The sequence below is a fragment of the Pteropus vampyrus genome, unplaced genomic scaffold (assembly GCF_000151845.1).
Source record: "Pteropus vampyrus isolate Shadow unplaced genomic scaffold, Pvam_2.0 Scaffold61, whole genome shotgun sequence".
NCBI classification, from domain to species: domain Eukaryota; kingdom Metazoa; phylum Chordata; class Mammalia; order Chiroptera; family Pteropodidae; genus Pteropus; species Pteropus vampyrus.
In genome coordinates this window covers 2574686-2600020 of record NW_011888842.1, presented here as the reverse complement: position 1 = coordinate 2600020, position 25335 = coordinate 2574686, and the positions used below count along the sequence as shown (strand labels likewise).

The 25335-nt window shown below is 47.4% G+C and overlaps 1 protein-coding gene across 1 annotated transcript in view; it reads right to left on the bottom strand.

The window, feature by feature from the left end:
- Window positions 1-25335, bottom strand: part of PAPPA (pappalysin 1) — a 191787-nt gene that overhangs the window by 34332 nt on the left and 132120 nt on the right. The window contains exons 13-17 of the mRNA XM_023531045.1: window positions 20905-21073; window positions 18542-18725; window positions 11235-11445; window positions 10389-10560; window positions 1958-2105 (exon numbers count right to left, since the gene is read on the bottom strand). Coding sequence (XP_023386813.1) covers window positions 1958-2105; window positions 10389-10560; window positions 11235-11445; window positions 18542-18725; window positions 20905-21073 — 884 coding nt within the window. The remainder of the gene's footprint in view (window positions 1-1957; window positions 2106-10388; window positions 10561-11234; window positions 11446-18541; window positions 18726-20904; window positions 21074-25335) is intronic.

The window sequence follows — 25335 nt, the reverse complement described above, 5'->3', positions numbered from 1 at the left end:
CCACGCGATGTCCATGCGTACGTGTGTGTGAGCTCTTTGCCTCTTGTGCATCTTTCTGAGAGTTTGATATGTTTGAGGGCATAAGATGTGGTTGTGCCTGTGATGTATGTGTACTTATGTGTCACATTTGTGTGCGTGCTATGTGAAGCTATGTGTTTGAGTGATGTACTCGTGTGGCATTTGGCTGTTGTGTACATGTTAGGCATGAGTTTACTGAATGATGCGTGTGTTTGGGTCTGTTTCGTCATTAAGCATTAGTACTTGTGTATAGGCACGTGTGAATATATTTGAATGTGTCAGTGGATATAGACATGAAGAAAGTCTGTTTTTATAGTTGTTTTTTTTTAATAGAAATAATTTAATCAGTATTTTTCTTCCAGGGGTGCTCATGACTGCCAGTCATGAGTATGACTGAATATTCATTCGCTTGCATATCTTGAGTTGGGAGTGGGGACCATACCACAGATGTATCTAGAGCCATACACACCCATCAGCAATGATGGAGAAAAGCATCCCCTGGGAAATACCAGGAGTAGGCTGTGGAGTAGGAGGGATGACGGACTTGGGGCAGGTTCTGCTAATGCTACTCAATGTTACTACGCTCCCTTCTAGAACGTCCGTACTGGCAGGTCCTATGAGATCCCCACTCTCTGCAAATTTCCTGTCAAGGTCCTTGGACTGGTGGTTCTGTAGGGTCTGAAAGCACCTCCTACATCATCAGAATGGGCCACCACGTGCCTCGGTGTGTTCTGACCCCTGCAGGAGCAAGTCCTGCGGACTAAGTGCAGAGAGGAGCACAGACTCTGACTCTAAGTTCAGGTGATGAACTGCTGCACTCTGAGGCTATGTGTGTCCATCTTCAAAAGGGGGAGGTCGGGCCCCGCCCACCTCAATGTCCAACCACAGGCCCGGCTTCTGGACATGAAGCGGCAACTCTTGTTTTGCTGGGTGCAGAATGTGTTGGCTCCGAGTGACTGGGAGTGAGCATGTGTCCAGATAACCTTCTGCTCCAGACAGCCCTGGTGATTGTCTCATAAATCACACTGGCCATGAGAAGGGACATTCAATTCCCTGGGCTTTTCATCATGGTCAATTAGGGAATCAGTCCAAAAGGTTAGCATCACTGTCCTCAATTGAGGTCGTCACAGCGTGTACCCAGTTCCCCAGAAAGCCTCAGCCTGAGACGAATGCATCTGTCCAGACGCCTGGTTTCAACCACGCAAATGCCCGGCATCGAACCCAGGTCTCACCTCACTGTGAGCGCTTTGCGAACTGGCCTTTCACCACACAAACAGCATTTTGAAACTGCTATTTATCATCATTTTGGAGGTGACTGGGACACCATAGGAAGGACTCAGGCTCTGGAGTAGGACAGATTGCAGACTTGGGGCAGGTTCTGCTAATGCTTTGAGTCTCAATGTTCTCATCTGTTAAAGGTACTTGAGAGGATAAGATATGATGTTCTAAAGTGCTTGATGTGGGCCCTGACCCATAGTAGGTACTCATGAGTGATTAGTATCATGCAAATTTTAAGATTAATATTAAAGGCAGCCACACAAACCACTACTGCTTTCCTAAATATGATGTGTGCTATCGTATCTCCTTCCCCCTGCCACATGGTTCCTTTTGTCTGGAAAGTCATTTCTTGCCCAACAAGCTCTTTCTAATCCCTGTTTAAGTGTCCTTTCCTCTGAGAGCCTTCTGTGTCCCCAGAGGCACCGATCAGCTCTTCTGTACTCCAGGGTGACTATGTGCACTCCCCTACCACGGCCTCTCTCACATTTGTGCCCTTTCCTGTCTCTGGGAGGACGGGGTCTGGTCTCATTCATCTCTGTTTTCCCCAGCACCTCACAAAGGGCCTCACACGGTACAGGTGCCCAACTACCCAGTCAAGCACCAGTCTGAGCTCCCAGAAGGCCCTGCCCCTCCCGTGGCTCACCCAGGGCACCCACCGTACCTATGGTATAGCCTTCAGGGCACTGCAGTTTGAGGTTGCTGTTGAGCTGGTTCGGGGCCGAGCACTGGCCTTGCATCTCCTGGCAGATGTGGAAGGAGCCACTCCAGGTGCCATCTTTCCGGCAGTGGATGACATTGCTCCCACGTCCCTGAACACCACAGAAACACAGTCAGGACCAAGAGAGACCCCCCGACCCTCAATAAACTTTTCAAAATAAAAAAGAAACCATTTCTCATCTCCTCAGAGATCCGAAAGTGTTCTCTAAAATTTCTTAACAATGGTGGAAACCCAATCACCCAAAATAGAGACATTTTTAATATCTCCATTTTACAGGTGGGGAGACAGAGGGAGGCCTCAGCGTGGGAAGAAACTGGCCCAAAGCTTCTCTGTGAGCCTAACTCCCAGGCTTCCTAAGTCCTAGATTAGTGTTATTTCAGAGATTTCAATCAGAGGAATTTGTTTCGTTGGTTGTTTTTTAAACTTTTGATTTAAGAAGGTAGGGACCCAAGTGTACCACAACTCGTACAGTGAGTAAGAGCAGGGGTCCTGGAGCTGCTCGTTAGGAGGCAGGTACACCCCAAAGCTTGCTTCCTCCCAGCCAGTGAGAAAGTGACCCATGTCAGGGCTCTGCCATATGCGAGCTCAGCCACCTCGGCCCAGCTGAGCAGTTTTCTCTTCTGGGGCATTTACTTCCTCTCCTTTCCCTTCCCTTCCTTCCTTCGGCATCACTCCGTTCTATTCCGTTCGGTTCATCCCATTCCATTCTTTCTGTTCCAGCATCTGTGCCCTCCTTCCAGTTCTTTAAAATAGGAAATACCAAGTTCCTCGAATCTTTTGCAAAGCGGTAGAGAAATGCAGCTTGCAGACACAGTCCATTTTCAGAGCCCCCTTTCAATGTCTAAGGTTCTAACGGAAGGTCCAGCTCTGTAGAAATTTCAGAACTGCCCCTGAATTCAAGGGCCATTTCCCAGTGCTCACCCGTGCCCACTCTTGTGGGGTCTAAAAGTAAAGCGAGCCAGTATCTGCTTCAGTGAGCCAGGCGGAAAGACTCATGTGAGCAGCCAGCCATGTCCGTATGACTGTGCTTGGTGACAGTGCTGTGAGTTCATGGGAGTCCCCGGTAATGAGAGGCAAACAGGGAAGGCCTCTTAGAGGCGATAGATTGAAGAGTTTTCAAGGATGCATATAACGAGGATGGAAGCACATTTATGGAAGGCCGAAGTGCATGTGCAAATGCGAAAAAGTGTAGTGAGCAGCAGATTTCCACCCTCCCCCCTCCCACACACTGTGTGGTTCTTATCTTGTGACTCAAGGGAGAAGATGGGGGAGGATGAGCTAGTAAGGCCGATAAGGTGTGGGGCCTTAAACGTCAGCTTACGTCGGGACTCTACCCCTCAGAAATAGAAAACCATGCATAGTTTCTGCACAGGGGGTCCATCTATCTGAAAACAAGTTGTATACTCTCTCCCTCTTTCAAGCTTATGATAAGGAGAGAAACTGAGGTCAGAGGAGCTGACCGTGCTCCACCAGTGCGACAGTCTGTGCCATGGCTCCCACGCCCCTCAGCTTCCATTTAAGCTCCTGTGTCTGGTCCCCGTAGGCTCCCCAGCCTTAACTCTGTCTAATTCTCCTGCTTGTTGCTCCCTACGGCACCTCCACCAACCTTGAACTTGAGTTGAAATTGCCCACATTCTTGCATGCCCCATCAGCTGTTTCAAGTACCACGTTCTGCGCGCACTGTTCCTCCTGTCTGCTGTTCCCTCCCCTTCGCCTTCTTGCCCAAATACATTATCTGGCACAAGCCATCCTGTCCTAACGCCATCCCAGTTCTGCAGAGCGTACTACCTTCAGGTCTCTGACACGCCTGGCCTCTTCGTTTATCATCTGTCCCATCTAGATGACAAGCTCCTCAAGACCCAGGATGGAGCCCTGCTCATATCCACGTTCTCAGGGCCTCCCACAATGTTGAATAGGTCCTGACAGCTCAGCCCATTCACTACTCAATAGATATTTTTATTCATTCAAGAACAGGTTGTTTAACAAAAGATCAGATAAATAGGTAGAGAGTTTTGGAATGAATTTGTTTAATAAACAAGAAGATAAATGAATGCATGGATGTGGACATAAATGAATAAGTGAGTAGATAAAGAAATGAGTGAATGAGGGAATAAATGAATGAGCGCATGCATGAGGAAATGAATAAACTCTTTGAAAGGGCTGATGCAGGCTGAAGCTCCCCTGTCTGAGAAAACAGCTGCAAGGAGACAGGATTTAGAAAAGAAAAGGGGGCCCCTCTCTGAGCCTCTCCTAGGCCAGCACGAGGAGGGTTCGATTGCAGTGGCCATGAGAGAAGGGTGGCCCATCCCGAGTATGCAGCTGTGGGATGACTTGTAGAGTCCACCCCAAGAGAGTCTGTGTGAGCTCAGGGAAATTTTTAAGCAGCATCATGTGGCTTCAGAGAACCCCGACTCTCCCTCCCAGAGCCCCAGGCCCCAGGCCCCATGATTCTGCTGGGCTCTCAAGGGAGTGGGAAATTGACCCCAATTTCCTGTAGCCTTGGCCTGAGCCTATGATGCATTTGGCCTGCAGCCCCTGAAGGGCTGCAGACCTCAGCACTACGTGGGCCAGAGCTGGCTGGGGAGCTTGCTTTGCAGCCGAGAATGTATTAGAACTAGCTGGAATCTGCTCGGGGAATTTCAAACTGGGAAGGCTCCACCATAAAAGGTGGGAGCATAAAGGCACTGGTCTCGCTGCCTCCAGTCTCTCTCCCTCCTGCCCAGTGCATCTGGCACTTTCTGCTGCTGACTAAATCTTCTTTTAAAAAGACCGCTTCCGCTAAGATGTCTTAGTCTTCCAAATAAGGCATGCTCATAGGCTGGAAGTCCAGGGTTTCCACAAGGGAACCCAGACGACACGTCTAGCCCCATCTCCTGCTGTGTGCGTGTCCTTCCATCTGGTCTCTAGGTCGCCTTGTCTCTCCTGCATGCTTCTCTTGCTTCCCACCTCCACGCCTTTGCTGCACAGCTGACCTTCTGGAGCCTCTCTGGATTTCCAAATCCTCTCTTAGGACTAGATCTCGGTATAGTCAGGGCTTTCCTACCACTGAGTGCAGATCCTCAGAGTAGACCCTTGATGTTGAGTCTGGTTGGACAACAGAAGACCTGACATTTAACATGCAATCTGGGGAGGCCAGAGCCCACTGGCAGGGAGCCCACTGGTATATTTGGCTCTGAATGCACAATTCTGCACACGAAGGTAAAATCTCTCACAAGAAGGCTGAGCATTCTGCCTCCCTGTGCCTGTGCATCTATCTGCAGAAAAAGCATGCCGTGCTCTTTTGAAGTCCCTTTGGCTAGACAGGTCCACAAAGAGCTGAAGGCTTATAATAATTGTATGATCAAATATTATTGGGTGCTAAGTATGTTCTGCACATCTCAAAATCCTTTCAAGAATGTAGTCAAGTAGAAAATATGTCCCTTTTGCAGATTTGGAAACTTAGGCTCAGCTAGAAAGTGAAAAATTAAGTCTTGAAATGATGCTAGTGTAACAGTTAAGAGTATGGACTTAAACCAAGCTGTCTGGGTTCAAACCCCATTTCTACAACATCCTATCTGTGTTCCTTCGCTTGTCTATGCCTCAATTTCCTCAACTGTTAAATGGGCATGGTGTCTGAGTCATTATGAGGATCGAGTTAGTCTACGTGAAGCATTTAGAGCTTAACACACACATTAGGAGTTCTAAGTAGCTAAGGTTCTTAACTAGTCTGTGTCTAAGAGAACTTCACAATCAATCAACTAAACTGTCACCCACATTTTAGAATTTATAGCAGCCAGAACGTGGAAGTAATATGCCCAGTCATGCAGGCTGCCAGTGCTGGAGCCAGATCTCTTGACTGTAAGCCTGTGTGACTTTACTGTGACAGGAAGGAACAAGGAGGAGAGAGGAGATGACTTCTTCTACTTAGTAGAAATGAAAATAAACAAAATAATGGCAGTGAGAAATGTGGCAGCAGCAGGGCAAGGCAGGACCGAGAAGTGCAGCGCTGGATATGAATACTTAAGCTCCAGAGGCAGCAGGAGCCTCAGTATGACATTAGGCAAACCATTTTACCTCCCTGAACCATAGCTTTCTCACCTGCAAAATGGGATGGTGATGGCAGATGCTGTGGGGCTTCAATGAAGTAGTCTGTATAATGCATTTAGTCCAGAGATTGGCATGTAGTAAATGCTCAATAAATTGCAGCTGTGATTAATTATTTGCTTCTGTTCCAAGCTGGTGCCCTCATCTATGTTTGTTTCCTCTAAATTAAGTACAGGATTGACATGTAAACCCAGGAGTAAGAATGTGCAGAAAATGTGGCTTATGTGATGAATTGGTTAGGGGATCTGACACTTTAAGATCTGACTCTGCTGGTAACTTGCTGTGTGACTTGGAGTAAGTCCCTTCCCCTCTCTGGGCTTCAGTGGCGCCATCTATAAAATTAGTGGGGGAATCTCTGAGATTCTGCACACCACAAACTTCACATGGGTCTGTGACGTTTCTGACTTACTCTGGGAAGCTCTGGGTACATGGGCAAGCACTTGACAATGCTAAAGCTGGAAGCGGCCCCTGCTTGTGGAGGCATTGCACACGCTGTGTCCAGAGCAGAACCCATGAAGGCAGGGCCCACTGCCCATCATTAGTGGCAGAAACACTTTTACAGGCACCTCGGTGATCGTGTAATAAACTGGGTGCCCTATTGATTCCACTCTCGCCCCCCTGGCCCCGCTTTCTTGCTCCTGTAGACTCTGTGTATGCATCTCCCACAGACCCTGTCCCCATCCTGAGATGGCCCACCCTCTTAATCACAGAGGCCCCACCATGCTTCTCACACAGATTTGAGCCTGAGTTATCACCTCAGACAGCGCAGGAGTATCTGAGCTGGATGAACGCTGAGATAATTAGCGGTTTTCTCCAGTGGCCTGGGATGGAACCTCTGCCCTTTGCCACCAGCTTGCCCTGACAATGTCTGGAGGCAGTGGGCAGAGCAGAGCTGTGCAGTCAACACTACCTACCAACTCGTGGGCAAGCACTTAGCCTCCCAAGCCTTCTTTCCTCATCTGTAAAATGGGCATATTGTTTCTTTTTCAAAGGTTTATTGTGAGTTGTCAAAATAAGAGAAAGTTTGCAGTCTGGCATCCAGGAAACACTTAAAAATTAAAGAATAAGAACTATTATTAAGGTCCTCTGTCTTCGTTTACCATACTACTACTATAAATTCTGGAGCTGAACGGTTCAATATGGTAGGTACTTTACAAGCGTGGCTGTTTACATTTAAATTTGAGCTATTTAAACGTATATAAAATGTCATATTTAGTCGCTCAGTCACTCTAGCCATGTGACAAGTGCTTCACAGCCACATGTGGCTAGTGGCCACCACACTGCACGGCACAGATACGGAACGCAGCATAAAGTTCCACTGGGCAGTGCTATCTAGAGAGTCTATATATTCTACAGATCGGGCTTCCCTGTGGTTCATACCAGTCTCCCATCCCCGCATCCTGGCCTCATGCATGATGATGCCCCCTTCTCTGACTTTGTGGGGCTGACTTTCAAGTCATCGTCTTTGTGTTCAGGTTCGGCAGGAGCCCACATGGAACATCAGAGATTATTCTCCACTAGAAGTGACCTTGAAAGCAGGCTAGTTTATTTGTGCCATCCCCAGGGCTGCCAAACTTGTGGTGGCACAGGTTGTGTACTGCACAATTCCAGGGCTGCTCACAGACATACCGTACTTCTGTTACCGCGTTTAATCCTCACAAACTATGAGGTAGGTGGTATGATTACCACCCGCCCCACTTTATTTATGAGGAAACTGACACTTAAAGAGTTAAATAATTTTCCCAAGTCCTCCAGCTAGTAAATGGTAGAGCCAGGATTCGAACTCAGACACCAGATCCAGCATCATACTGGCTCCCAAGGAATGAATAAAGTGGAGGTTTTTATTTGTTAATTTGCTTTTAGTGGCAGTGAGAGAGAGAATGTGAATCTCCCCTACAATAGCCCCTGTCCTCTCTGCCAGGATCTGGAACTTGTTTGGAAAGCAAAGAATTCCCGCTCCATACAAGCTGTTTGATTCAAGACGCTCTGGGCCGTACGTTTCTGTCGTGTTTACAGGCAGCAAGAGGGGATCTGAGGTGAATACTAGATTTGGCTCTCAGTCCCCTGGTCTGAGGGTAGAGGAAATTCATTTGCAGTACAAACTAGCAACGTCAATTGTATCAGGAGCCCATTTGGCACGCATTCCTTCATTCTTTGAGCCGACAAGCAATACCCTGCTCCTTTGCGTCTAGCCTCTCCGCCGGCTGCCAAACAGAACTGCTCGAGTCGCTTGATAAATTTACATTTTCCTCTCCTTTAAATACAAACTGGCCATGAAAGGTACTTGGCAAGCCCCAGGCAGACTGGGTTTCAGTTTGATAACATGACCACGGCCAGAATATTATTTGGCTCAGTAGTCGGGGTAACTGTTAGCAACAGTTTTATGTAAGGGAGTGAGAGGGAAGTTGATCGGCCTGCATGAGGCCGTGGTAATCTCTGGCCTTTGCTTGTTCCAGCACCGGCTTCTGCTTCCCTGGCAGGCAAGGATGGGAATGACTCGGGTACACAGACATCCATGAGTGTACACTGTCAAGGATTTTCAGGTAGTACCTATTGGATTCGGTCTGTCCACAGTTGGGGGGACCTGGGTTCTGATTTTGACTCAGCCGACATCAGCCGTCACCTTTGGTGGTTGAGTGACTTCTCTGAATCTTAGTTTTCTGAACTAGAAAATGAGGATATTGGTCTGGTTGCTCACTGCAGCTCTTTCTCAGGCCCTGTCGTTTCCTGAGCCCTTACTTGGTGCCTGGCACTGTCCCAAGTGCTGAAATCACAGGGAAGATGAAAGGTGTGGTCACAGGCTGGGGGAGGGGTATAGCGGGCATTATGGAGCACAGTGTCCGATGCTCAGAAGGGGTCTCCTGAGGAGGGACACTGAGCCCAACAATGGAAGGAACATCATGAAAAGGTTCGTGGAGGAAGGTGTGCCTGAGCTGAACTGTGAAGGATGGTTAGGAGTGACGCAGCTGGAAAAGGTGCGAGGACCCCTTTAATAGAGAAGGCAGAGGAGACAGCCATCTTGCTGGTAATGAGGCGAGGTCTTGAATGCCACCCAGAGGACTTGAGATTTTGTCCTGAGAGGCAAGTCGCTAGTTCACAAGGGCCGTAAGCCGGGAAAATGTCATGATCTGATTTATGCTCTAAGCAAACCAGTCTGGCTGAAATGTAGACACTACACTGGAGAGATGCAAGGATGTAGAAGCAGGGAGATCAGGAAGCTGTGTGGCGGCACAGGAAAGAGATGCTGGTGGCCTGAGTTGGACTGGTGGCATTAGAGGCAGAGAAGAACAGCTTCAGGAGGTGTCTCAGAAGGAGCATGGGTAGAACTTGCTAGTTGTTTGGATGTGGGAAGCAGGGGTGAGAGGAGGTGAGGGTGGTGGTGTGCTGGTACCTGGTATTTGGTAGACACTAATAACGACCAGTAAGGACTGGCTGAGGGTGAGACCTGCACTGGGGCCCAGCTGGCTAAACTCTGGCCACACCTGGATGAAGATCCTTGCACACTCGTGAGACGTGCAGCTTGGAGCAGCAAGCCCTAACTGCTCGGGTCTGTCAAGGTGGAGCTCCTTATTAACTTTGGTCTTCTCTGGAGCCAGCTGGCTTCTCATCTCTCTTTCCTTTTTCAATTCCCCACATATCTTTTTAAGGAAGGGGAGATGTGTGAGGATTAAGGAAAATTCATTCACGTAACTCCAGAAAGGGTAAGCAGGAGTATTGGGCCTTCTCTCACATATATGTGGATTAAGATAAAATTTAATTCCTGCCATCTTCTTCTTCTCCTTTTTTTCCATCGTATTCTCAAAATTGTACCTCTAGTCTAAATATGACACCCTTTCTATTTATGCTTGAGGATCCAACTTATGTCTTAAGATAGTGGTAGTCTTGCGATCTTACATACTTCAAGGACCAATATAGTGTGATGGTGGGAGAAAGCTGGGCAAACAACCTCGGTCACGCCTATCAGAGTAACCTAACTTTGATCGAGTTCATACACTGGGATTCCATATACGATTTGCTTCATAAGGGTTCCAACATTAAAATTTTTCAAAGCTAAGAATCCCTAAACGACTAAAATATGGTGTTATGAGCAGGAAAACGAGGCTCAGAGAGATTACAGAGAAGGTCATTAGAATGCAGTTTCTTAAATTCGGCATTGGTGATGTCGCCATTAGCCAATTCTAGCATTCGTAGAGAGTCTCTTGGAGGAAGTAGTTCTTAACATATAGGCTGGTCTTTGATAAGTGGAAAGGAGAGGGACAAAAGTATTGATCTCAAGGTCAAGGAGTCTTACCTGGGTGGCATCGCTGTCTTCACACTTGATCCTACACTCGCTGTTGAACTGGAAGGCATTAGTGCACTGGTAGAGCCCATGGAACTTCGGTGGAGGTGGATCACAAGTCACAGGAACACAGGCTCCCGCCTGCCAGCTGCCATCTTGCGTACACTGAGTCTTGAAGGCCCGTCTTCAAGGAAGAGATAAAAGAAGAGATATCTCAAGGTCCCAGTGGCTAGACCTGGGCCCTAAACTAAAACACCCAAGCTTCTCTGGAGTCGCCCGGCCTCCCATTTCCATTTCCCTTTCTGGATTCCCCGCCGGCCCTGTTGGGTGATGGGCATGCATAGGGATTAAGGAAAACCCATTCATGGAACTCCTTCGACAGGGGCAAGCAAGAGTTCCAGACTTTCTTATAGTTAGTTACATGTGGACTGGAATAAAATCCAAGCCCTGCTAGTCCTGGTCCTCCCTCTTCCTGCTAGGGTGCCCTGATGGGTGCTGGCACTCTGGCAACAGGAAGGTCCGCCGTTTATTGAACAATTACTATGTGCCGGGCACCTTGCAAGCACTTTACATACATATCCTCATCTATTCTTCATAACATTCCTGTGTGGTAACTTACTGCCAACTTCATCTTATTGTTGAAAAATAGAGGCCCGGAGAAATGAAGTCACTTGCCTGAGGTCACAGAGCCAGTAGGCAGTTATTAATAATGCCCTTCTAGATTCTCATAGGACAGAATGGGATGGATGGTGTTTATTGCCTTTGGCAAAGACATGAGCGCTTTGTTCTAATCAGACAGCCATACCTGGCTCTCCTGCCGCCCAGAACCCGTGAGTGTATGTCTGCAGCCCCACTTACTTCTTCGACTTCCGAGAGGAGCTGGGCACATGGTATCCAGGTTTGCACTTGTACTTGCAGAAAGAGCCCACCTTGTGCTTGTTCTCTCGGCACCGGGCGGTCTGGAGGTCTGCATTGGGCACTGGGGGCGGAGCCAGGCACATGAGCTCGCACAGGGCCTCCGGGAAGGACCACAGCCCATCCTCCATGCAGGTCAGGACGCTGTTGTTGCCTGGAGGACATGGATAGGAAGGGTTAGCAGACAGGGACGGGGGCAGAGGGACTCTGAGAGCCAAGCAAGCTGCCTGAACTTAAGCCAAGAACCAGAGCATCTTCCACACGTAATTCCAGACACTTCCACTTACCACTGAGGAACCTAGAGACAATAAGAGAGCGGCCGTGGAGAAGAGGAGATCCAGCTTGGGAAGTGACTTATCCCCCATGTACAGTGTGAATTCAAATTCAAGGCTCCTGACCTCTGCTTCTGAGCCTCTTATACGTCATAGAAAAGAGAGCATTGCACTCCTTCCATCCATCCTCCTTGCTCTGCCAGGTAGACACCTGAGCCCACACACGAAAGTACTTGCCTTCGAATAACTGAAAGTGTAAGCTCCTATCGGACCCTATTCAAAGCTTTGATACCCGTGTGCTTTGTGACCTCAGGCTGCCGCTCCTCCCTGAGCCCTGCATCCCTGTATTTATCCTAGCTCCCCTCATGCCTGGAAGTGACAGCACTGTGGTATCTGAAGGCCTGACTTCCTTTTCAGGCCCCAGTGAGTGAAGCTTTGCCAAAGCAGCTGAGAGAGCAGCACTTCCCCCGTAGCCCGTGCCAGCTCTGACAGACGTGCTGACTGCCTTCGGGAAGCTGGCCTGATGGGGACCGTTGCAAATAAAAGCGAAACGCGGAGAGTTAGGCTTTTCACTGCCAGGTCATATATTATCGACACCGCCTGCCCCAAACCTCCTCAAGACAATTAGAAATGGACCTAAAACTCGAGTTTCTCAATCAAACTCTCTCCTTCCTGGTTATTACTGAATGGTGTTGACAGCCAGGGCTGGAAGTACGTGGGTGTGGGAGGCTCTGGGGTTTGGGGGCTGGAAGGTCTGATTTCAGGTTGGTGGGGTGGAGTGATAAGGACAAAACTGACATTTACTACGTCCTGAGTGCTTCTGATGTGCAATCTCCTGTATTCTCACAGCAGAGCTCGTAGTGGGATTCTTCGTATTTGGAAATAGAGACTCAGAGAGTGAAGTGACTTGCCCAAGTTCTCATAGTTTGTAAAAGACAAAACTGAAGTTTAAAACCGATTTTGTGTAACTACAAAGATGGTTATTTATTTATTTTTTTTAATGAGAAGTTGGCTATATAAACTCAGCAGAGTCCTTGTTAGCCGTGCTGAGTCAAACTCCGACTCTCCTATCTACGGAGAGAAAACAATTGCTCTTGCCTTTCACAGTGGCGAGATAAAATGAAACAACATTTATGAAAAGTATCCAGAAAAGTGCTGTCAAATTCTTTATTTGCTCCACTCCCTCTTGCCTTCTTCCTGTCCATCCTTCCTCTTTTTCTCCCTTCTCCCTAACCTTTTGACTTCATTAGTAGATCTAAAAGGATGGTGTGAGTTGCACAGAAGCCTTCATTTATTCAGCGAGCACCTATTTAGTGCTTACTATGTGCCAGCTGCTCTTTTCTATGTTGGGACAAAGCACTGGACAAAATTAAAAAACAACAACAAACAAGCAAGCAAACGAACCAACCAACCAACCAAACCTCAAACCCTGACCTCTTGGAACTTACATTTTAATGGGATGGGGAGGAACACAATAAATTATAGCAAGAAGTAAAATATTTCGTGTGCTAGAAGGTGGTAAGTACCGTGGAGAGAAATATGGCAGGGAAAAGAAGACAGAGCACTGTGCAATTTTACGTAGGCTCCTCCGCTTCTCCCACCCCCATTCACTGTCTTCTTTCTCCTTCTGTCAATGTGATTCATCGGGTGAGCACGGGACAATTGAGTGTCTGTCCACCCCACAGAGGATTTCATGTTGATAAACTGTGATACTGCAAAACAAACTACAGATATTTCTACATCGAGTAAAAGCAATCAAGGGTGTGGAAGGATGATTCATTTGGCTTCCATAAAAGCAGTGGCTTCCAGAACATCAGAGACTACAAACTGCTTTTTGGATTGCCTTTGTGATGGGGGTAGTGTTTTGGGGTGCCCAAGCATAGCAAAGGCTTAGTGAGGAAGGGGAGTTATAAAAGGTATGGGGAGAATACCCTCTCTAAATTTTTTTTAATCTCCAAGGAAGATAAAATATCTATGGATAAAGAGTTGGGACTCTTAAGAGTATATCATATCAGCTATGCAAATTGTAAATTTTGTAGTGAAAGTCACAGTTCTTTTGTGGCGAGATAACATAAAAATTGCAAAATGTTAATCAAGAGAGAAAATGCAACTGGAAATGTAAATTCTGGGAGAGGGTAAATAGGAGTTAGCCCTGTACCCCAGTCAAAAGAAGAACCATGCTAAAGCAGGAACTAATGATTCAGGACCATGGACATGCCCCCGCCCCACAACAAACAAAATCCAGGAGACACAGACACTGAACTACACAGAATCAGTACTTCCATGCCTCAGCGGTAGCCACTACTGTGCATCCACCACGTGGCTTTGAAGAAAGTAGGGTATGACACATGCCGTGCACGCCTTGCCTGCATCCCCTTGGCACTGACCTCTATACTCTGAAGGATGCTTACTGCCCCTGCAACCCTGTCGGAGGCCCTTTCTTCTGGTCGTAGATGCATGCTCCACTTGCATGCAAGGCAAGCTCACAGTCCTGTGATGTCAGTGCCCCCGGAACTAGCACTCAACCAGTGATGGGGTTGGTGGATTATCGTGCCTGTTTCCAGAGTTGCAATAACTCTGAGGAATATTCTCCCCTGTTCTTCAGAGGGACTGAGCTTTGGTGCTCCACATAGGCAGTTGGCTTTCGAAGAGAACTTAGATGCATCTGTTACTTCCATGCCTCCCTTTCTCACTCCCCTACCTGTGTTTCCTAGGGGAACATGACTCAGGATACCTAGTGACGGCATTTCTGAGCCTGGGGTTTCCTGCTGAGGGGAAGAGTGTTGGTATCATAGGCTGGGTCCCAAAGGGTTAGGCGAAGCTGACCTTTGTTCATCTTTTGAAAATAAGTCTTGCTCAGCCCCTCTCCAAATGTGCCTGAGGAAACTTCAATCTCTAATGAATATTAGAATGACTAAACACACTGTCAAAAGAGATGTGCCTATTTGTATTATTTAATTGAAAAGATTAACCAGAAGACCAATTCTCTTTGGGATTGTCTTTAAGACTGAAATTAACCTAGAGCAGAATACAAAAAGGGAAATGCCAGGAGACCTATGGTCTGGTTTTCTTAGTACCTTGTACCTGGTGTTGGCATTGCCCACATCCTAATGTCAAGGACTGCATCCTATGCGTTCTTTTATTACTAGAACATAGCCTAGTGCCAAACACATAGGAGGCCCTCAATATCCATTTGTTATGTGCATGACATATTATGTATCTGCCTGTGACCTTGAACAAGTCAACTCACCTCTCTGGCCCTAAACCAAAGCTGTCTTTGAGTTCTTGTCCAGATCCAACATTTTGGGATGTGAAAGGCTACATATTGGCCACTGTATTGTTTTGAGAAAACAACAATGAAGCTAACTGGAGTGGAATGATAACAACAATCATTCAGGGGGCTGCGTCGGCCAAAGGTTGGCACTGGTGGACTTGGGAAGACATTCGGTTTCAGTGCTCTTGGTAAGAAACAGATAGAAGTTACAGTGGAAGAGAGGCAGAAGGATAAAGAGCAGAATAGTGGTTTGGACCCAGTGACATCCTTGACCCTGCTGTCTGCAAACCACTTAGAGTGATAAGATGAAACAACTCTTCTAGGACTTGTATGAAAATTCCTTTTAGGGGGTGACCCTGTTTGTGGGAAGATGCCTGGAAAGACCCATGGGATAAAGCTGAATCCTTCTGGCTGTCTGCTTCTGAGAAAGATGGGAGGGTCACTGCCTGACAGGGGAGAGAGAAGCTTAGAATTCCTAAAGAGGTCGTGGCATGGTTCTGAAGGGACAAGGTAAGGGGCGAAGAAAAGAGCTGAGTCCAAGCAAGAAGGTTAATTGCTGGGAACTGTAGGATGAGGCCATTTCCGGTCCTCTCAGCTCATGTCCCTATCTTCAGTAAAGTCTAAAAAATCAGACGGTGCTTGGTGGCATTGAGTATCTTACAGAAACTAGTGAAAAGACTGAGTTTTAAATCTGAGGTTAGAGAGGCAAAGTGGAAATAGAAAAGACAACAAGAGCCAGAGTAGAAAGCAGGCTTTTAAAAAAGATCTTTGCAGGATGACAGCATGCTCGCTTTAGAAACCCCACTCTAGTCGACATCAAGTGCATCTAGCATGGTTGAGTTGAGGTGATATAAGTAATATTGCAGTTTTAGCCATTCCATTAAACATTTATGATTTTGATTTTGAAGCTTTTTTTTTTTTTAACTTGAGAATATATATTTTTTTTCTCATGCATTTTTGTAGGCCTATAGTGTTCATTTGATAAAGGACCCTGGCAGAAGTGATTCCAAGGCCATGAATTCTCGGGATATTTTACATACATCTTGAAGAGGGCTTGGAATTTAAGTCAGAGTCAAGGAAAATGCACTTGGAATATAAAGAGCAAGTGGGTGTGTGGTGCTACCTGTGTCATACCAGGTTCCCAGGGTCTACACTCGACCACTTGTCTTGGGTGGTGGCTGCTCATCCAATGACACTAACCTCCAGGTCCTGGAAGGAACGAGGAGGCTGGAGCATGTCTGCACAGCTCCCAGGACGAAGGCCTCCATGGGACAAACAGGTCAGGGGCTGGGAGAGCAGCCACTGCACAAGTTCTCACAAGGCCTCTTGGAGAAGATGTGTATTTACCAAGCACGTTCTCTGGCTCTGGCATTTTACACATGCCATCTCTTTCACTGTTCAATCTGACCCTTCAATGGGCACTCCTAAGCTTATTTTACAAATGAGGGTAATGAGGCTTAGAGATGTGAAACTGCTCACCTAAGATCAAACAGTTGGAGCAGAGCCAGGGGCAGAATCCTGGTCCTTCTGATTCTAAAGCTAGTGCTCGCTTTGCTTTAAACTGTATCGCAAGGAAAGGAAAAACAAGGGAAGGAAGGAAAGGGAAGCAAACAAAATAATGGGGGGAAAATTGTTTTGATCAGTTCTTCATGTCATGGCTTGAGAAGGGAGGCATTAATAAGCTCAAAAGAAAGGTAACAGGACCTTCGCCGGTGCTTGCTGCCAGCAGATCCAAGCAGAGGCATCAGACCTGGAATCTGAACACCAGTCAATGCTAGAAACCAAGGTGCATAAAGTGCCAGTGGGTCCTAGCAGGTCAGTGTGGCCGCTAGGGAGATCCTTCTCTGTATTCTTAAGGGAAGAGCAAGTTGAGATCAACAACCATCAAAATGATGGTCTTCCTGGGGCCTCCCCTCCACAGCAAGATCACCTTCGTGCGCGCACGCGCACACTCTCTCTCTCTCTCTCACACACACACACACACACACACACACACACACTACTATGGTCTGCAGAGAAGCAATGGCAGAAGGGTCTGAATCACTTTGATTAAGAATTATTATGAGCCACAATGAAGGTTGTAATAATCAGTGCTACTTGATATACCTCCCTCTCCCAAAAGCCTCTGATTGAGAGGAGAAGTGTGAGTTCCTGGTCTGGAGTTGTTAATACACAAACCTCTGGGCAAATGGGACCAAGTGAAGGGCTCAGATAGCCTAAAAAATGGAAGAGTTTACAATTTCCACTGGTGTCTTCAGATCAAATCTTTATAGTAGCTCAGATGAACTGTCTACAGCTTTTTTTAAAATTCAAATCATCTTAGGTTAAAAATGAGGGAAGCTAAGGGATGCATCCCCCAAGTTATTTCTGCTTTTCTTTTGGGGCAGTTTAGTGAGATTATTTTGACTTTCATTCATTTTGTAAAAGAAATATTTCTTGTGATGTTACTGTCATCAATTCATCCAGTTATTTAGTCAATAGGTTTATCGAGTCTCACTCTGTGCGGGTCCTGGGTTTGCTGACAGCAATGTTAAAAGTACAACCAATACTTTGTAGAGATTCAAGTCCAGGAATCTTTTGAAGTTATGTATCCCCTTGAAAATCTGGGGGAACTGTTGACCCTTTCTGACCATCAAATGCCTCAGACTCATGAATACATAATATTACCTCTAAGCTTGAATGAATTTACAAGCCTCCCTCCAAAACCTCCACACCTGACAGAAGTCCACTATTGTGCACTCTGCGAATGATGGAGCCCCAAATGGCATCCGTGCTTGAGTGAGATATCACTCTGGGTATCTGATAAAGGGATGATGTTTCCTCTGATGAACCAAGCAAAGGGTCCTGGCACCTCTGAGAAATGGGTATAATGTCAAATCCAATACTCTCTCAGAAGTCAAGAGCGTTTATCCTGATAACATTGTTAACTTGCGCTGTGATTTTGTACAAATTCCTTCCTCTCACTGGACCCCAATTTCACCATCTTTCCAATAATCAGTTGGAAAGAGCCCTTCTAGTCCTGACATTCTAGGACACCCAGGCCAGCCCCTCACTCATTTCCAAAATGCAGCCTCTGTGTTAGCTTCACAGATCACGTCTTATTCACATTCTAATACTCTGAGTGCCCAGCCCAGGAGATGCTAGCACAGGCTTACTACCGGTACCGGCTCCTCGTTCCCCAGCTAGCTTTTCTTAAAGAGTAGCATTTGGCTATGGAAAAAGACTAAACCTGGCTCCAGTATGAATCCCACCACTTATAAGGTGGCCTTGGACAATTCCTACTCTGTGATAATGGGAATAATAATACCTTTTAGGCTTACTGGGCCCTAACCATAGTCAATGAATTAGTCACATCAGTTCCAAATGTTATTTTCTTTTAATCTTCTTTTCCTCCCTTTCTTCCTCCTCTCTTCCCTCCCTTCCTTTCTCTCTCTTTTCATTTAGCAAAATCTACACGATCTTGGAGGTGATTCCATTGCTCATTGTCATACTTGTCCACACCGCTTTTTTCCTTAGCTGCCCAGCAGGAGAGTTTTCATTAGTATAACTGGTGGAAAGAAATCAGGAGCCCAGATAAAATCCACCCAACGCTGGGTGTTTGAGACCTGGATGGAGAGCCTGAAAGCAGCCTCTGAACTTAACCACCGAGGAAGCGGGGGCGGGGCGGGGGGCACGGGGCAAGCCGAGTCAAAGGGCCTCCATACCTTTCAACTGCGCCGGGTGACGACACTGGAAAGAGCATTTGCTGCCAAAGGTGGTGCCCTCAGGACAGGAGAAGGAGGCGGCGTAGACATGATGCTGGTCTGGGACGCCACAGTCCACAGGCTCACATGCCACCTGCTTGTTCCACTTGCCCTCAGTGCAGGTCACTGTGACCCTGGGTCCCGTCTAGAAGGAAGAGGTGGGCACAGTGAGTTGTGGCAGACTGTATCCCCCAGGCTACAGCTCAGAGTCTTGTCTGGGCACCAGGAGACCAATGCTTCATGTTTAACTTTAGCTCACTTTCAATGGCCCCAACAACTGTAATAATTAGGTATTTCAGTTCCCATTTTACAGATGCAGAAACTGAGGCTCAGAGACAATAAGTGATGATCTCCCAGTTACACAGCTGGAATGAGGAGAAGTAGGAATCGAACCCAAAGGCTGTTCTCTTAACTGATATCTGTAGAGTCTCCAGGTCATCGTTTCCATTGTATTGATGAGAACCTTGAGACCCAGAGTCCTCTGGGGCGTGATGTTTCCTCCATGAAATAGCCTTTGAAACATGGCACAACGTGGGACACTGGCTATAGATCTTTGTATCTTTTCTTGGTTCTGGAGGAGGTTACAGGGAACTTACTGTAGAGAGTGGGCATTGCCCTGGAATCTCAGAGACCCGGATGTTTGTCCTCTGTGCTGTGAGACCATGGGCAAGTCCCTTTCCTTATCTGGGTTCTCCCATTGGCACTGAATCCAAGGATTGTTCTAGGAACCACTCCCTACTCTGAAATGTTATGGTTTAATAGTGGAGAGAGGTAGATGTGAAGAAGGAATGAGACTGGAAACGGACAAAGGGGCGGCAGAGATCTGAACCAAACTAGAAGGTGGCAGGGCTGCTAGGGTAGAAGGGCGAGGTCATGCTACAGAGCCAAGTCACTGGCTGCCCGGGGGCTTCCATTCAAGGAGGAAGCCGCCAAATCTCAGGGGATTAGGGATGCCAAATGTTGATCTGGGATTTTAAAAGCAAAGGACATTTTTCCCCTCTTAAGCACACATCAAAGGGAATGCAGATCCCTCTCTGCCAAAACAGCCTAATTGTTTCCGCAGGAGTTCAGTCCTGCCATGTCTGACACACGGAAGTAGGTGTCTAAGACAAGCAATCGAGAGCTTCCAGAAGGTCTGAACAAATAGGTGTTCCCAGAAACAAGGAGCATGTCCTGTGTGTTTACAGCATGAAGGCGAAGTGTGCTGTCACGGCCCTGGGAAAGGCCACATCCAGTGACAGAGCTCTGAATCCTCAAGTCTCAGGGCTTCACTGACACCTTACCCACTGCCCACGCCCACCTAGGACCCCACAGCAACATCTAGCTGAAGCAACATTCTGCCACATGTCAAATCCACTCACTGCCACTCCCCTCAGCCGGGACACGTCCCTCTTCCCTGACCTCTTCCGATGACTTCCTGAGGGCTCTCCCTGCTGCCATTATTACTGCCAGTCTCCGAGCCACACTGAAGTGGGCAGCCAAAAGGACCTTTGTCAACCATGATCAGCCCATGCCACTTCCTTCAACAGCTCCCTGTTGCCCAAAAGATAAACCTCAAACTTCCTGACCAAACTAACAGGGCCTCCCACCAGCGGACATGCTTGCCCCTCCAGCCTCACTGCTTAGGTGAGTTTGGAAAAAGAAATCTGTCTGTGGCATGCTTTTTCTCACCAATGGGCGTCCACGCACTATTCCTGCCCGTGCCCAGAGCACAGCTTTCTTCCCGCTCCCCAACACACACCCCTTTGCCTGGCCATCCAATTCTGTTTTCATGTCGTTTCTTCCAGGGTACTTCCCTTGAATCATCCTGTGTTTTCACAACACCCTACACTTCCCTCCATAGAGCTTATCACTCCATGTGGTCATTACTCGCTCACTGTCTGCTCCTCCATCACGAGTCGCTAAGCTCCTTGAGAGCTAGGTTTATCTCAGTGACTTTTTTCCCCCTCTAGCATCCAGTATAGCCCGTGGTTCCCAGTGGACAGATGTTTTGAGATGCATTCATTTAAATGAATGAATGAACACCTCAATGACAGAAGGCTTACCTCTTTCTAAAACAGCCCATTCAATTGTAGAGAAGTTCTGACCGTAAAGGTTACATTCAAAATGCTGACTGGCAAGCGACACAGACTCTGATTCACGTGGAGTTGAACACTACTATGCCTAGAAACCATTACCATAGAAATTCTAGATGGAGGATTGATTCGTTCAATCGACGCATATTTATTGAGTATCTATTATGTGGCAGCACTATTTTAAGGGCTGGAGAAACAGTAGGGAACATGTTCAGCAGCTGGGGCTCTGAGCCCAGCGTCTGCACACACCTGGCTCTTTATCAGCTCGTCGTCTCGCTGTATCTGCAGCACGTAGCCCGTCCGGCAGCTCACGGTGCACTGGGCACCGTGGGAGCGATCGCTGCTGGAGCAGTTGAGAGAAGCGTTCTCCACAGCCAGCTCCGGGCAGTCAGTGGCCTCACATGCGAAGTGCACACAGCTGGAGAGGGAAGAAACGAGAGGGTAAGATGGTGCTTCCTTGTAGGGCCCCTGCAATCCCGCCGAACGGTAGAGGCCGATGGCCTCCCTCTTCCAAATCTCAGGAGGCCAAGATGGAGGAGAGGAAGAGGACACGAGGGAAAGAAGAGGAGCTGGCTTGGGGGAGGAAAACTCTGGAAGCCATGGTCAGAGTTTATCATTAAGAGCACAAGTTGTGACCCACGGTTCGAATCTGGGCACCTGAAAGCTTCGTATGTTACAATGCTTCAAACCTTGCAGAGCCTCAGTGTTTCCATCTGTGAGGCGGGGGTCATCATGATTACAGCAAGCATTCACTGTGTTTCTTATCTGCCAGGCGCCAAGTAGAATGAAGCCTCTTTATATTTTATAATGGTATTCACTTCTGGGGGTGATCGTGAGAACTAAATCAGATGGGATTCAGAAAAAAGCACAGAGCAGAATTCCTGGCACTTAATTATAAAGGCACTCCATGAACGGTAGCTAATGTTCTTAACGAATCTAGGCTCTGGAAGAGCTTACCTAGAAGCTGCGTAACTTTGAGCAAGGTACATCACCTCTCTGAGCTTGGGTAGTGTCAAATTCGGCCAACCCACAGACTCGACTGAGGTGTCGAATGTAGAAGTCTTTAATAAACTGTAAGGTGATTTATGAATTGTTAGTAAGGCTGTACAGAAAGCATGTCTTGCGTATTGCTGCAGCTGCTGCTCCAATCTTCCTGCCAATTTGAATTCTACCTATTCTTCAAGTCCCCGGGTGCGTGTACATTTCTACAGGACACTTTCCCTTTGTCCCTAGGTGAGCTCCCGCCATAGACATTCTGACCTCCTTTCTCTAATGCTGGTGCGTCTCACTTCACGCACTCAAAGCACAGATCCTGGGTGCCCACCAGTGCTGGAAGGTGTGCTAGTCCCCAGGGATGTGAATGGAAACAACATGACATCCTTATGCTTGGGGATCTTTTCCCCTTGTATGTTATAGTTACGCCAACACTCAGTAACATTCACGACGATTCATTGATTGCTTATATACATGAGCTCACTCCATCCTCACAACAACCCTATGAGCTAAGTGTTATTCATTTTACAGTTGGAAAAATCGGGGACCAGTGAGATTAAGTTACTTAAGTTCCCACCCAGATGTGTGGCTCCATAGTCCTTGTGGTTAACCTCTCTCCCACACCTGGACTAGAACTTCCCTGAGGGTAGAGATACTGCCCGTCTCACCTTGGTATACTTCTCATCGTCCATAAAAATGCCTTGCATGTAGTAGACGGCTCCTAACTAGCGAGAAACAAATGGTGGCAGTGTCTTGCAATTTTACGGAGGTCGAGGTGTTGATTCCTAACACTGGAAGCTTCTGGGGGGCATTTTTCTTTTACTTTTGCCTCTGTGACTCTGTCTACTCAACTCCTGCCAAGCATCCAATAGGTACAGATAGCTAGATCTGTATCCAGAGCCTCGAGGCTCTCATTTTCTTGTTTTCTTCTAGGAGGAGTGCAGGGGTGGGAGTGGGGTGAGCGGGGGAGGCAATTGGTAGTCAAACCAGCGTAAGAAGAATTCCCAATGTTTTCCTTGGGAATTTCCCAGTTTCAGGAGATACTGCTGAGGGTTTTACAGTGAGCATGGCTACTCACTCCTGTGCTCCGTGCCCTGCTCAGAGGTGCGGGGTGACAGAAGATAGGAGCTAAAAACCTCCAAAACACATCACAAGCAGATTCACTTTTTTGTTGTTGCTATTCGACCAAATTCACTTTTTGAAATACCCAGAAAAGGATAGCATTTGATTTAGCTCTCAGACCCCACAGAGATGTGGGCTGCGCACTCTACACAACCCCCCTCTGAAGCGCAGGGCGAGCAGATTAAGTGACACTTACTGAGATCTTCTTATTCTCTGCCCTCCTCCCTGCTCCTTGACAGCCTTGGCATCATGCCACATTGCCACACGGAGACCACGAAGAGACTGTCACTGTGGCGTCAGCACAAGGCTCTGACACCAAACAATGCATCTGTTCACATTGTGTAAGTGCTGGGGGAACAGCCACATGGTTCCAATTTAAGTAGATTTACTCTGTAAGCTACCAGCTTCCCAGCTGGTCTTCTGACCTGTCCTTGCAGACTGGCTGTTCTCGCTCTGCACTTCCAGGGCACCCCCGGGCTCCCATCTGATGGTAACCCAGCGGACTCTGCAAGCCCTTTCGAAAGACAAGGGATCTGGGCTTCTCTGGGCTCTGGGCTCTGGGGCCAACGAAGTAAGAACAGCGCCGCCCCCCCACCCTCACCCTGATTCTGTGCACATTACTGCTCTTCTTCATAGGAAAAAGATAAATTGAAAAACTTGAGTTCCTAGAATGGAAAAAGCACAGAGCTGAGCAAATCCGAGCAAATCTGGGCTCCAGTCCTAGCTCTGCCATTTGTTGGTTGTTTGACCTCACATAGTTATAAAACACCCTGAGCTTCAGTTTCCTCATCTGTAAAGTGTAGGTAATAAAATGATTTATCTCTCAAGATTATCAATAGGGTGACATGCAGCCACTCATTAGCCTATTCAGCAGACTTTGCCTGGGGGCCTTGCTGCATACCAGACACCGTTCAAAACTTTGGGGATATAGCAATGAAGGGGACCGGTCAGATTCCTGTCACTTGTGTATTTGAGGAGGGAGGACATGTGCCAAAGAAGTGTAATACACAAGCCCATTTCAGATAGTGAGGCTTACAGTAAGGGCCTCCAAACAAGGTGAATTTATAGAGGGTGACTATTAGGTTGGGAAGGCAGGACCCTATGTATGGAAGGGTCAGGGGAAGCCTCTACAAGGAGGGAACATCTGCACTAAGACCTGGATGAAATGAAGGGATCAGCCACACAAACGTCAGGGGCAGAGGGAGCTCCAGGCAGAGGCAGGCGCATGTGCAAAGGTCCAGGACAGGCTGCAGCCCAGCGTGTTTGCAGGACAGAAAGGCTAATGAATGAACAACGCAGCTGTTTGGCAACTACGCAGCTGTGTGAAAAGGTGGCCTATCCACTATGGTTCTTTCTGTTATAGAAGGAAAACACTCCCTGGACATCTGAGTGACCTGACTGAAAAGGTTCTCTGGTCGCATGAGTAAGGCGACATTGGATTAAAGAGACCAGTCAGCTCTCTTTATAGCAGGGCTTCTCAGAATCCTGAGTGTCCTAAAGCACACTGTAGATTTCCAGAAGAGTCTAAGGCACACACCTTTTGGCAAAGCCCGATGACTGTTTTTCATGGGACATTTCTTAGGGCTAGCGTCTTCCAGAACACACTTGGGGGAGTGAGGCACCCCGACTTTTTCAGCACATCTGTCTGCACCTGGCTTGCAGACTTGAAAACAGAATAAAAGGGGAAGGGTGGCACTCGCTATGTGCTAGGCACTGGCCGCTGTGTTTTATCTGCATCTTCTTATTTGCATCCTCATGATAACTCTTTGAGGTACTATTATTATTCCCATTTCTAAGGCAAGGAGACTGAGAGAGTTTAAATTGTGTCCAAAAGCACTCTGTGTAGACAGAATTCAAGCGGGGATCTGCCTGCCGGCCCCCCAAGTCCCCGCTCCTTCCTTTGCTTGCTTCCCAGATAGTCAGAAAGGGTTATGTGAACACACTGCCCCCAAATGATAAACACGGTCCCGACTACCCCTCCCAAATAACTCCTCGGCACAGCCCTGTCATTTCTGAAACACAAAAACAAAAATTAAGACAAGGAAAGCAAAACAAAAGAAAAGCCTCTGGCTTCATAAAAAAATAGAAATAAATAAATGGGGGTAGGATGTAATGCCACCGACGGACAGTCAATAAAGATAATAAAAAAAGGAAAAATGAAGATACTGTTTGAAAGGGAGGGGCATGGTTGATCAGAGGGTTGGAGGAAGGGACGCCAGTAATTTATGGATGAAGTTCTCACCTCTGGACAAAGCTGGAGACCCCTCTCCCATCCCAGAGGCGGAGATAATCAGATACTTATGAATTTTCTTTTCTTTTCTTTCTATCTATATTTTATTTACTTACAGACTCGAGTTCCATATGGAAGGAAAACCTCAAGCTATCCGACAGCCAAGGCTCCACTCCCAATTGGAATGGCCCCAATCATGCATAACAGAGGATTCCTGGGTCATTCCAGAACCAGGCTGGAGAAGACCAGAAGTTAAAGGGCGGACGAGGGCTCCTCTCCTGGCTCTGCCCCTTGACTCATGGCTTAGCCCTGGTGTCTTGCTCCTTAGCTGCAAT